The following is a 13,480-nucleotide window of genomic DNA, read 5'->3' on the forward strand; positions in this document are numbered from 1 at the left end:
AGCCCCGTGTCAGGCTCTGGGCTGATGGCTCAGAGCCTGGAGCCTACTTCCGATTCTGTGTCTCCCTCTCTCTTTCTGCCCCTCCCCCATTCATGCTCTGTCTCTCTCTGTCCCCAAAAATAAATAAACGTTGGAAAAAAAATTAAAAAAAAAAAAAAGAAAAAAGAAACAGCGGTCAAGAAGGCACCTCTGGGAAGCGCATCTGAGTGGAGATCTGGCAGGCAGTGAGGTGGCCATGCCCACAGATGAGGAGGAGAATGTGGGGCACCCGGGCACCAGGAGTACTGCAAAGACAGACACTGAGGAGAGGTGCTTGAAGTTGGGGGGTTGTGTAGACCTCATTCTTTTAAAAAAATGTTTATTTATTTATTATTGAGAGAGAGAGAGAGAGCACAAGCAGGGGAGGAGCAGACACAGAATCTGAAGCAGGTTCCAGGCTCCGAGCTGTCCGTGCAGAGGCTGATGCCAGGCTTGAACCCACAAACTATGAGATCACGACCTCGGACGCTTAACCGACTGAGCCACCCAGGCGCCCCCGTAGACCTCATGTTAAAGCTCCAGTGCACGGAGACCAAGTTCCAGGCACCTGTTTTGCTTATGGAGCTATACTAGGGCCTGGTGTTATTCTGAATACTGGCAGTAAGGGGCATAGCAATACATAAAAAACATTTTTTTTTTTTTTGTCCTCTTGTAAAAACATCATTGTGAAACTCACCAAAGGCCCATATTTTGCCTGCTACCAGACTATACAGCCAAAACAGCTGTCAGATACCATCTAATCCAACCTCCTTTCAGATGAGAAAACTGAGGTCCAACAAGGTAAAATGGAAATCCCGTGGTCCACGACTTGACTGCGGCAGTGGTGAGATGAGAACTCCAAATGTGCAATTATGTACACTCTTCCCTTAACAGGTTAAGGCAGCTACTCAAGTTACTTGTATTTGTTTTGAAAATTATAAACCCGATTTTCCTCCTCTTAAATTTCTCCCTACATAGTTTCCCATCTAGCTTGAAACCCTTTCCAATTCAGTTGTTAAAAAGGAAACCGACTTTGATGAAGGGTTGTTCACCCTCCTCTCACCCCAAGGTGAGAGCAGTGTGTGCAACGGCGTTCTTTGTCTGCGAGAGGGAACTGAAAACTCCCGTTCACAGTAAACAGTCTTGTTTCTATACAGAAGTTCTCACTGAGTAGCCTGAGAATCTGCTCGGCTGAATAAGGGGAGGGTGAGTTTGAAAGCAGAGGCCGGACTTTGGCTCACATACCTGTTGCCTACACCTGCTCACATGACTGGCCCAAAGCGGCTGAATGAAATTACTTCACCCGTGTTGAACAGCTCAGCCTCAGAGGGCCAGGTATCTGCCAGAGCCGGATTTACAAAGCTGACGAACTCTTGCACAAGCATCACCACGCAGCATTTATAACAATTAAGATGGGGGTTTAAAGCCAGGCCACAGAGAGTAGGATTCACTCCAGGAGCTGTGACCAAAGCTTATGGGTACAGAGAAAGTAGATCAGGTGGTATGAACTTATTTACCGATTCCTAGAATATCGTCATGAGAAGGATGGGACTGAGGTAGCCGTGCCCACCGCTGAGCGAACAGCACACGGGGCACAGCGAACAGAGCTCACAATGCTCTTCCTGGAAGAAGATTCTTAGGAGCATGGCCTGAGAGGGGCGGTAAGGGTGAGAGATTTGTGAAAGCACTGACCCCTCAGATGACTTAACAGGTCCAAAAGTGGTTTCGAGAAGTTCAAATTTGTGCATGAACACCGAGAGTCCACCAACAATCCCTTAGTGTCTCTGAGAGATTCCTGGGCCAGGAGCAGCTTGTAAGGTGCTAAACTTGGGGCCTTCTGTCTTTCCCACTTTGGTACGGATAGTGAAGTAAACAGAAAAGAGGAGCATAGATAGAAAATGCAGCATTTCTTCTCACGTGCCTGTCGGATATCCGTATCCAAAGGTATTCTCAAAAGGCGTGTGTGTGTGTGTGTGTGTGTGTGTGTGTGTGTGTGTATGTGAAGACGCCCACCTTCTCCTAGCAGGATGATTTAGGCGACTTCCCTAATTTCTCTAAGCCTCAGCAAACCTCGCACTGGGGACAGTTTCCCGGCCCTGAAAGAGGCGGCGGACAGGTGCGGTGGGGAGGTGCTAAACAAGTCCCCGCCCCAGGAGGTAGCCGAGCACGCGAGGGACCCGCCCCCTGCTCCCCCCGGCTCCGATTGGCCCCCGCGGAGGGGGCGTGGCCGGCCTGCGCCGCGGTGGGCGGGGCCGGGCGCGCTCGGCTAACCCCGGGCGCCTGTGGGTGGCGGGGCTGCGGCCTCTCGCAGCAGTCACCGCCATGGCCGGCAGAGTCCGCGGGTCCGCGCGCGCGCTGCTCGCCGCCCTGCTGGCGCCGGCGCTGGTGGCGCTGCTGGTGGCGCCGGCGCGGGGCCGGGGCGGCCGGGGTCACGGGGACTGGGACGCCGCCGCGGCGCTGCCGCCGCTGCCGCCCCGCGAGGACGCGGCGCGCGTGGCCCGCTTCGTGACGCACGTCTGCGACTGGGGCGCACTGGCCACCCTCTCCACGGACCAGGCGGTGCGCGGCTGGGCCTTCGCCGACGTCCTCTCGCTCAGCGACGGGCCCCCCGGCGCGGGCAGCGGCGTGCCCTACTTCTACCTGAGCCCGCTGCAGCAGTCCGTGGGCAACCTGCAGGTGAGCGGGCGGCGACAAGGCCAGCCTTTCTTTCGGTCGCCGAAATTCTGCTCGGGGACGGAGGGCGGGGCAACCAGAGGGAAGAATTTGCTCGCGGCCCACAGCCCTGCCTCTTCTCTCCCGCGCTGGCCGGGCGGGTTTTGCAGCCTTCTGACTGTTGGGCAACTCAGTGCCGGGAATTTCACGCACGCCCCCGCCTCCGGGTTGAATTCTTTGCCAGTGTCTATTTGGAGGACTTCGCATCCCTGACTCGTCCTGGGGCACGGCTGCGCGTGTTATTAAAAGTCTTACAGGGCTTGCCCTTCCTAGGAATTTTCCTGTCAGCAGCAGGAAGCTAACACACAACATCGTGAGTGATTAATGCAGTCTTTAGGCCCGGTGCGCATGACCTTCCCTGGTTAGGAGCAGCACTGAGTTGGGTCTGGGTGCTCATCCTTTGCCCACCTTTTGTGGCAGGGCCAGGTTTACAACTCTGGTGGACCTCTGCTGTCCCGAGAGTGGTGTGACCGCTGCGCAGCGCACTGAGTCCAGCAGTGGGCTTCGGATGAAGAACTGGAGGCATAAGACCGGTTAAATAACCTGCCCAGAGCCAGTAGCCAAACTGGAATCTTAAGCCAGGTCTGTCTGCCGTCAGAATACAGGACACAGAATGGTGGCGCACGAGCTGCCCGTGTCCCTCGGGCCAGTTGTCTTTGGTCCACAGAGTTCTGTTTGGTTTTTAACAAATTTGAGTTACAGTAGTCCCCCCCCCCCCCCCCCCCCCCCCGCCCCTTATCCTTGGTTCCATTTCAGCGTTTCAGCTACCTGAAGTCAACTGCATTCCAGAAGCAGAAGATCCTTCTGAGGGGTTGTCTTAGAGTCTAGTAGCCTAGTGCTAGGTTGCAAAAGCCGCCCCATGTCATCTCGTCATGTGGGCATTTGATCATCTCTCATCATCCTCGGAGGAGTGAGTACAGGACAAGAAGATATTTGGAGAGAGCACATCCACATAACCTTTATTAGGGTATAATTGTACCGTTCTATTTGTTATTGTTGCTAATCTCTTACTATGACTAATTTATAAATCGAACTTTGTCACAGGTGTGTGTGTGTGTGTGTGTGTGTGTGTGTGTGTAGAAAAAGACATATGAGGTTCGGTACTGTCCAGGGTTTCAGGCAGGCATCCACTGGGGGTCTTGGGTTGTATCCCCCCGTGGGTAACGGGTTGGGGTGGGACTATTGTAGCTACCACCATTCAAAAATTGAGATTTCAATTACAGATCTAAATGTTTAACTTCTTGGAAGATCCGTGGCCCTGGGGGCTTGAATTCTTTGAGCAAAACCAGAAACAGCTACCTCCTTTTAAGGCACGGACACCTCTGTTCACCCTTCCCTTACTCCCAGCCCCCTCCACCCTCTTAGGCATTTGCCCAAAGGAAGCTCATTCTGTTCAATCAGTGACGCTCAACCTTGGCTGCAAACACAGTCACCTGGGAAGACTTTTAAAAATATAGTGCCGAGGGATTTTATTAAAAAAAAAACAACTCCCCATTCCCTCCCTGATGCTTCTCATGAGGGAGAGGGGATGGAGAACAACTACTGCCCACGACCCTATTTAAACTCGTGTGGATATGGTCATCTGCGTTGCAGGAAGGAGGAAAAGTAAGATGTACAGGGACTGTACAGATGTCAGTGACAGACGTCACTGGTGAGTGACCAGCCACTGATGACTTCCAGGTAGAACTCCAGCTCAGGTCTTTGACAGATCTAGGGACACAGTGTAAGGAACCTATCCAGGATTTCAGGTATCCATGATGGCAGTGAAAAGGTGTGGCCACATCAGAATGAGTCTGACTCGTATTCCATCAGTTAACCAGTCAGATTGGTTTATAGTTTCTGCTTTTCCTCCCGCCTCTGCCTCTTATCTTCTCCCTGTCACCCAACCACCCGATTACATGCACACAATGCCACTCAGCATTTCCCTCTGCCCAGAAGCCTTCAACAACAACCGGCTGCCTAGAGCTGCGTAAGATTCACTTGGGATGTTTGTTAAAAATACGAACACCAGGGCTGGGACTCGAGCCCAGAAGTCAGCATTTTAACAAGCTCTCCAGGCAGGTCATTCTTGGAAAGCACAGACAGACATTGGCCTTACGGAATACAATTCTGACTCTTTAGCTTGGAGTTGAGCCCCCCACCCCACCCCCATCCCACCAAAGCCTCTCTTTCAGGTAGATTGGGTTTCTCATTACAGTCATGTCCCACATTTTCCCAGTTCTGTTTCTGCAATGCCCTTTGCCTTTAATACGTCGTCCCACTTCTGTCCCGATTTTGAAAATCTTCTGAGGCTCCCTGTACTGTCCATATCATTCCAGGCTATGTTGACATCTCCTTACCCTAAACTGTACTGTTCACTTGGCGATTAGTTATACGCTGCCTTCTGATCTCTTCTGTGTCATTTTGCATTATTTAAGTTTTGTTTATGTCTGACTTTACAACCAGATTATAAAGTCACAGAGAAAGGACTTTTTTTTTTTTTTTTTTCCTCCTATGGCGCCTTGCCTAATAGTGTATAGACAGTGAATGTTTGGCGAAATGATTTCAAGGAGTTCCCTTTATAACCAGTGTTGTGATGGGTCACCATGAGATGGCAGAATTTTCCACACAAGCCATTGAAGGCGCTAAATGCAACATGTGAATTTTGCTGTAATCTGTCAGCAGTGTCTTTCACGAAGCTGATTTCTGGATAAGAAAGAATTGCGAATTTTGCCTGCTTCACTTTTTGAGTCTAAGTGTTCTTCTTTTACTGCTAAAACAGGAATGAACAACTTCTCCAGTTTTGAAATCACGTGACAATTTCTGCTAGCGTAAGATAACCAAAAAACATGATTCAGCTACTTTCTTGCTTAAACTCTACAATTAGCTAGTTGAACAACTGTGCTATTTTTATGCACTAGTTTCGTGTTAGAGTCTAAGCCTTTAGATCTTTCAGTGAAACCTCTAGACCAGCCTTGTATTTGGGTGATCCTGTAATTGTAACTTCTCTGGTTAATATGAAACAGATTAAAGGCTTAAGAAAAAAGGGTGTTAAAATAATTCTTACTGAGTTAATTTTAAATCTGAAACCCTACCCCCCGCTTTTTGGGAGGAAAGGTCAAGATCAGTCTCTATCCAACAGGTGATTTTCTCAAGTGGTCAGTGGTGTTTTACAATTCATTGTTTCATGGAAGAATGCTCAGCTCTAGGGACAGTGTGTATATAACTTGTGAAATTTATTACCTCTCCAGAGACAATATTTCATGTGGGAGTATCTTTATTTTCTCTCTGCAGGAGAATCCACGTGCTACCCTGACCATGTCTTTGGCACAGACTAACTTCTGCAGGAAACAGGGATTTGATCCCCAAAGCCCCCTCTGTGCTCACATAATGCTGTCAGGAACTGTTACCAAGGTAAGTGGTTATCCCACCAGAACATGGGTTTTAGAAGAGTATCACCTGAGGGGCCTGGGGGTGCTCAGTCGGTTAAGCGTCTGATTCTTGATATCGGCTCGGGTCATGATCGCGAGAATGCAGTCATGAGATCGAGCCCCGAGTCGAGCTCTACGCACAGGGTGGAGTCTGCTTAGGATTCTCTCTCTCTCCCTCTCTCTCTCTGCCCCTCCCCTGCTCGTGCTCCCTCTCTCTCTCAAAATAAGTAAATAAATTTAAAAAAAGCATCATCTATTAACAATGAAAGGAGATATTTATCAAGAATAAAATGAAAATGATTTGTGATTGAGATAATATGCAATTTCATGAAAACTAAAGACTTAAATCAGTTCATTTCGTATAGGTGTTCGATAAGGTATTTACGTGGAAAGCGAACTATTGTTTGAAGCTGAATGGATGTAGCTCTGTAAGGTGCATCTGCTCAACCAGAGGTCTCTGCTCCTGGCCATGCTGTTCACTGCACAATATTTCCCCCGTGTGGGTTCCTTGTCTCCATATTTTCACAGTGGCTTACGGCAGAGAGCCTACCAAGTGAGCGAGGAGAGGGGTGCCCGTTACTGGAGGCCGGACGTGGGTTTAGACAGTGGGGTGATTGCTGCAGTGCAGAGGGCAAGGTGTCCTAGCGCTGATCTGATTGCCGAACCCGCACATTTGTTTTTCGACGTTGTCGGCCATGCTGACCTCAGACAAGTTTGATTTATGGTCTGGACGTTCCGTGTGGCCACATCTCTGCGGCTGCATTTTACCAGAGAAAGGAGGGGCGGCAAATACTCGTGAGTTCCACGGTGCTTCTTTGAAAGACTTTTATCTTTTGTGAACTTGCGTCTCCGTGTTTAAGATGGCTTGTCCTGGGGTACGTGTGCTGACGTTTTATCACGTGCCCCGTGCCGGGTACTCTGACAGCTCCAAATGACCACTCGACCGCGAAAGCTGGTGCTGGTGATGGGTTCCCACTTCAGTAAATCTCTTACCGCCAACACCTGGACTCTGTTGTTTTCTGCTTTCCTGCGTGCTTCCTTCGTTTTCTCTTGATTCCTTAAGTCGAAGATCAGGATTTATAACTAAATAAACACTTTAGGATTTGTAGAAGAATCACACATCCTTAACGGGGTTGCGGCCATGAGTCGTTTACATCACGTGTGTCCTTTAGGTGAATGAATCAGAAATGGACTTTGCCAAGCAGTCGCTGTTCGTCCGACACCCTGAGATGAAAACGTGGCCCTCCAGCCACAATTGGTTCTTTGCGAAGTTGAATATAACCAACATCTGGGTCCTGGACTACTTCGGTGGACCCAAAATAGTGACACCCGAAGAATATTATAATGTCACATTTCAGTAAGTATTTACACAGCTTTCGTCTTTCTAATGTTGCCGCTTTTATTTGCGGTCCTCAATCTTTTTTTTTTTTTTTTTTAAATTTTTAACGTTTATTTATTTTTGAGACAGAGAGAGACAGAGCGTGAACGGGGGAGGGTCAGAGAGAGGGAGACACAGAATCTGAAACAGGCTCCAGGCTCTGAGCTGTCAGCACAGAGCCTGATGCGGGGCTCACACTCACAGACCGTGAGATCATGACCTGAGCCGAAGTCGGCCGCTTAACTGACTGAGCCACCCAGGCGCCCCTGCGGTCCTCAATCTTTTAAAGCCAGGGGGCTCTTAACTCTTTCTTCCACCAGGGGACCCTTTGGCAAGCTGGGAAAGCCTCTGATCCCCCCTCAGAATATTTTTTAGGAGTATAATATACATTGGAAATACAATGGAAACCAACTATATTGTATTGAATGTAATGTATTGAATGTATTAAAATACATTTATAAAACATAAGTTAATTCATACATTATATGAATATAATGTACTGACATGGATTGAAATACATTTATAAAAATATTTTTAAACGTGTGGTATAGTAACATGTTGACTTTTATTTAAAAAAAATTTTTTTTAACGTTTATTTATTTTTGAGACAGAGAGAGACATGAATGGGGGAGGGTCAGAGAGAGGGAGACACAGAATCCGAAACAGGCTCCAGGCTCTGAGCTGTCAGCACAGAGCCCGACGCGGGGCTCGAACTCACGGATCGCGAGATCATGACCTGAGCCGAAGTCGGCCGCCCAACCAACTGAGCCACCCAGGCGCCCCACATGTTGACTTTTAAAAAACATGTTGACTTTTTTTTTTTTTTCAATGTTTATTTATTTTTGGGACAGAGACAGAGCATGAACGGGGGAGGGGCAGAGAGAGAGGGAGACACAGAATCGGAAACAGGCTCCAGGCTCTGAGCCATCATCAGCCCAGAGCCCGACGCAGGGCTCGAACTCACAGACCGCGAGATCGTGACCTGGCTGAAGTCGGACGCTTAACCGACTGCGCCACCCAGGCGCCCCGACATGTTGACTTTTTAGTGAACATATTAAATAAGATTTAGTAGCGAGTCTATATTACTGTCCTTTCTGAGTAGTGAGGGCTGAATTAATTTAAGACATCTGCGACAGCTCTAACATGATGTGAAAGTATCTGTAGGTTCTTTATTTCTGTTGATGACAGTCACAGATACGCTGTCACCACTGGGGTTTATTGCCTACATTCATCATTGAAGGAAATGATAAATTTCAGGTAGAGCTTAATGAAAACCTCTTTTTTCCATCCAAGTTCACAGAGCCCTGAACTCTGCCTATAGGCTTGGATACCAGGTTGAGAACTTGTTTGTCTGTTTTGTTGTTGTTTTTTTAATGTTTTTATTTATTGTTGAGACAGAGAGAGACAGAGGTCACAAGCGGGGGAGGGGCAGAGAGAGAGGGAGACCCAGAATCTGAAGTAGGCTCTACGCTCTGAGGTGTCAGTGCAGAGCCTGATGGGGGGCTTGAACCCACAAACTGTGAGATCATGACCTGAGTTGAAGTCGGACGCTCAATCGACTGAGCCACCCAGGCGCCCCTGGGACCTTGTTTTAAGGCTATGCTTTGGGGCCCTGGTTGGAGCCCAGTTCTGGCCCATGATGGCATTTTCCCATGAGCACCAGACTTCGGCACTTCTGGACTACGAATGGTACACATCTGAGTCTGAGCATGCGGTCCTGCGCCCATCGACCTCAGTGCTGTGAATGCTGGGGGGCCGTGTGGGACACCCACCAGGAAGTGGACACTTGGGGGTGAGGAGGTTGCCACCCAAGGGGCCCTGGGAAAGAACAAAGAAGAAAATAGCCTGGAAATGGGAAAAGAACAGGAAAAAGGGGTGTGATCAGATCCTCTGACATTAGGTCAGGGTTCAAATGAAGGAATACAGAGGACTGGGACTTTTCCCGGGTGACACGGGTCACTGGCATAGCTGACATCCTCAAGGCCCAACAGCCAGTGATCATGGCAGCAGTGATAGCAGCTGGGGCTCAGTGGGCGCTGTTCAGGCTGCTGTGAACCGCCTGCTTTCTCCCCACCAGACGTTCGGTAGTGTTTCTCCTCGTCTGGAAGGTGGAGAGCTGGAGCCCCGAAGAGTAAGTCTGATGGCCAGTATGTGCTGGTGCCTGGACCGAGACCCTGGCATTCTAGCCCTGGGGCCCCCACCTTGCTTCTGCCCACGAAGATCGACTGTGCCTCTGGTCACCTCACTGCTGGCTGGCTGGGCTCCTCGCCTGGTGTCAGCCATGTGACGCACTTCTGCTGTAATGACTGGCTGCTGTTTGCAGAAATTAGGGTGACGATGCTAAGTTAGACCCGTAGGTCATGGTCATTTGGGGGCTTCGTTCTCAGTGTTTCTTTATTTTGTCTCTTACTCTATTGTAGAACAGTTCCACATTGGAGCGTTGACTTCCCGTCACCCTTGTAAATTTCTTTACGGCAAAGCTCGGGCTTTATTTATTTAGTCAATCAATCCCAGACAAGGCCTAGGACAGCGCATGGCCCAGAATAGTTGTGTAGTGAACACTGGCTACTTGTCAGGCTGATAATTTGAGACAAAGATCCTCAGCTCCTTTGAGTAAAGAATCCAGCAGTGGTGTTTGTGTTGCTTCTGTATATGCAGGAGAAGAGGCACAGGCCAGTGATTCTCTTCCGGACCCACAAAGCCACCTGACTTTATAGGAATACAGACACAGCAGCTCCAGCATCATGACAGGGCAGTGAATTATCCAGTAAGCTGGTTAAAGTTTACTTCTGTAAGACGTGACCATCTCTCATGTACAGTCATTTTTGCATAAATGACGTGCCCGAGGGCAGTGCTTGCTTTAATAACAAAAAAGAGCTTGCCCCTGTTGAATAAGTGAGTAAAATAGATAAATTTGAGGTTCCCATTTTATTTCACAGACGAGTGAGCCTTGTCTGCAGCTCAGAGAAAAGACGGAGCATTATCCTGTCCTTTGGAGAGGAGGACCAAAGGCTAGACCAGAGTCGGACCCCTTCTAAGGCAGGACACCCGAAATCCTAGAGATAGACACGTCTGACCACTAGTTGTCCATTTCGGAGTCCGGGAGTGGGCCCCTCATCATCCTACCCACCTCGTTTGCCCGTAGCCCAGGAGAGGGTAATGTCTGTGAGGGCCAAGAGCCTGCACGCTCCGAGGGAACCGCTCCCAGGGGCCTTGTGGCTTTCTGGAACTTTACAGAATGGCCGGCTTGCGCAGCTCAGTTTTGGAAGATGTTACTTCTCCAGATGCCATAAAGCCTCTGCATCTGAAGTCCGTTGCATTCTGGTGGAGTCTCGAGAGAGCTTCAGTACAAGTGCCACTTAGTAGGGCTCACGTGGGGCCTGACCGAATCTGGTGTGGCTCATTGGACTGTTGGGTCCAGACCACGAACATATTTGCACGTGGACCGGAAGGTTCTGCTGCCACACGGCGCATCTGCGGGCGTCCCTGAGTGGGCGGTTCTCAGGGGTATCAGCAGTCGCCTCCTGTCACCGTTGAGCCTGAGCTGCAGGGTGCTCACCCCAGCACCCCCCCCCCCCCACCGGTGTTCCCGAAGGTTCTCCAGCACAGGCACAGGGAATAGGAGGCTGTAAGCCACCGTCTGGCCCGGTCTCCCTCACCTGGACGTGGTTTCCTGGTAGCTGTGGCCAGACTGCGGCAGGAAAGGGGGTCCAGGTCACCTCCCCGGCTAAACTCAGTGTCGTGGGAAACTTGGCTGATTCCCTTCTGTCCTCAAACGCTGTTGTCTTTTAAGTGAGCTGTCAGGTGTTCTTGGTGCTCATCTGTGCTTCATCCCGGCGGTGCTTACTGGAGCGTGTGGCACTACACTCAGAGGGGAGGGGTGCTGGCTAAAATGAAGATTCCAGGGCCCGACCCTACACGTGCTGATACCAGAACTCCGGAGCAAGCCCAGGTGACTCTTGGGTACCTGAAGCGGCTGAAATTAGCTCCAAATTTTAAGCTTCTGGATCAGGAGTTTCTCTCGTCAGTGATTAACTCGTAGGATTTGTCAGCTCGGTTTAATGAAATCATTCTTCCTCTCTCTTGCCTTCTCTAGGTGAAGCAGAATACAGCGAGTTAACAGCACCCGGCGGGTTGCTTGGGATGCTCCCACAGACTGGAAGGGCTTAATGCGTCTCTGTGGAATGTTTCCCAGATGCACGTGCTGATTTGCTTGCTTGCTCGTTCGCTCGCTCGCTTACAAGATAGCGCCAGACTGATCCTGGATTTCTCGGAAGATGTGGTTGCTAGATCTTTTATTTTTTTCAAATTTTGAAGCCATTTTCATAGAGTTATGCCTTCGTTATGACCCAAGAAGCTTTGGTCTGTCAATTCCAAATGGTTTTCTAACGGGGCTCCTGGAAGAGGGGTGGGTGCCAGATTTAGATTGCCCATTGGCATTTGAAGGCACTTGAAGACGTGTGGGTGCTTTCCGGAAGCCCCCCGGGCTGGGGAGAGGGCCTCGCTCACCCACGGCTGCACCAGCACTGCCCAAGCCTGCTCGGCAGGGCTGGCCTGTGTCACCGTGCGCCCGCAGGTATGTGGCCGAGCCAGACTGTGGTGCGCCACTGGTGGACCTTCCTCCCCGTGGTCCATTTGTGTCTGACAGTCCCGGGTGGTGTTGATCCAACGTAGGGTGATACTCTTTCTTATAAAATAACTTCTTTTTCCGCTTTCCAAATCCGAAGTGATGATTACCTAGAACGAGAGAAGTCCATAAAAGCTTCTGAATTTCATTTGCCCCCCTGTGTGGACACCGTATAATCCTCGTCCTCCACTCAAAACACACCTACGCACATGTACACGCTGTCTTACTTTTTGCCCCCACATGGCTTGCAAAAGAAAAAAGAGGGGTGAAGGGGATCTTGTGGAAATCATTTCCCTGTTTTGTAAGTTAAGTTTCCTGGACGTAGACCAGCTTGAGCCAGGTCCAAAGCCCGCGGCTGCCCAGTGTACTCTGTAGCTTGTTAACTAACGGCGCTCTCAAGAGCGGCCTAAGGCTTCCTCAGCTGTTCTGAACCTTCAAATGGCTCCCATGTTGTTACCACCTAACGGGTCGTCGGGGAGAAGATAACACGACTTTAAAAACCAACCACATTTCTCCAGAAAAGAAGAAACTGTTTGCTTTTGTTGCCTATATACGTGATTTCTGAAGATGAGGGAAGGTGCCTCGTAAAGAAGTGTGTCAGGAATCAAGCCACTGAATCGCTAGCTAAGAGGAAGGAAGTTGAATGGGAGTCGTTGTGTTTGAAAACTACAGAACGAACCTACCTAAAATTCAGCAAACGGCTTCTGATTAAGAAAAATGACTTATCTTAAACTTGGTAAAATAGGTTTATTCCTCAAAATAATTAAAAGCGTTATTTTCCTGAAATGTGTTGGATTTATTTTCTTAACCGTAGATGTTAATATTTGTGACGCTTTGTTTCATTGCTGGTGAAACCCTTTTGCGTTTTTATTTTAGCATGCTGTTAAATCAGCCCTTGGCTGTTTCAGAGCTTACGGTGAATAATCTGACTTTTTCCCGTTGGTAAACAGCTCATCGTATCCTAACATTTGGGGGGTGGCCAGAATGCAACCTTTGTCAGGGGGCTTTCCTTGTGATAGAATTAGGTTGATGACGGGTATCTGCTTTTCTACCTTTACTGCACTGTTGTGAGTTTTGTCTCCATCATCTTTTTTTTTTTTTAATTTTTTTTTTTCAACGTTTATTTATTTTTGGGACAGAGAGAGACAGAGCATGAACGGGGGAGGGGCAGAGAGACAGGGAGACACAGAATCGGAAACAGGCTCCAGGCTCTGAGCCATCAGCCCAGAGCCTGATGCGGGGCTCGAACTCACGGACCGCGAGATCGTGACCTGGCCGAAGCCGGACGCTTAACCGACTGCGCCACCCAGGCGCCCCTGTCTCCATCATCTTATA

The 13,480-nt window shown here is 49.4% G+C and overlaps 1 protein-coding gene across 3 annotated transcripts; it reads left to right on the forward strand.

Moving 5' to 3' along the window:
* The first annotated feature begins 2,264 nt into the window (after window positions 1-2,264).
* Window positions 2,265-12,931, forward strand: CREG1 (cellular repressor of E1A stimulated genes 1). Of its 3 annotated transcripts, none has more exons than XM_045453054.1 (4): window positions 2,265-2,694; window positions 6,004-6,123; window positions 7,313-7,497; window positions 11,615-12,931. In XM_045453054.1, the coding sequence occupies exons 1-4, from the start codon at window positions 2,341-2,343 to the stop codon at window positions 11,616-11,618; spliced, it is 663 nt and encodes a 220-aa protein (XP_045309010.1). In that variant the 5' UTR covers window positions 2,265-2,340; the 3' UTR covers window positions 11,619-12,931. The 3 variants fall into 3 exon arrangements, with proteins under 3 accessions (XP_045309010.1, XP_045309009.1, XP_045309011.1); XM_045453053.1 differs by lacking the exon at window positions 11,615-12,931 and adding an exon at window positions 10,177-11,594 and having other exon boundaries at window positions 2,268-2,694; XM_045453055.1 differs by lacking the exon at window positions 11,615-12,931 and adding an exon at window positions 7,799-7,983 and having other exon boundaries at window positions 2,268-2,694; window positions 7,313-7,557.
* The last annotated feature ends 549 nt before the right edge of the window (window positions 12,932-13,480 follow it).

Source organism: Leopardus geoffroyi, chromosome C3 (assembly GCF_018350155.1).
Source record: "Leopardus geoffroyi isolate Oge1 chromosome C3, O.geoffroyi_Oge1_pat1.0, whole genome shotgun sequence".
In the NCBI taxonomy this organism is placed as follows: domain Eukaryota; kingdom Metazoa; phylum Chordata; class Mammalia; order Carnivora; family Felidae; genus Leopardus; species Leopardus geoffroyi.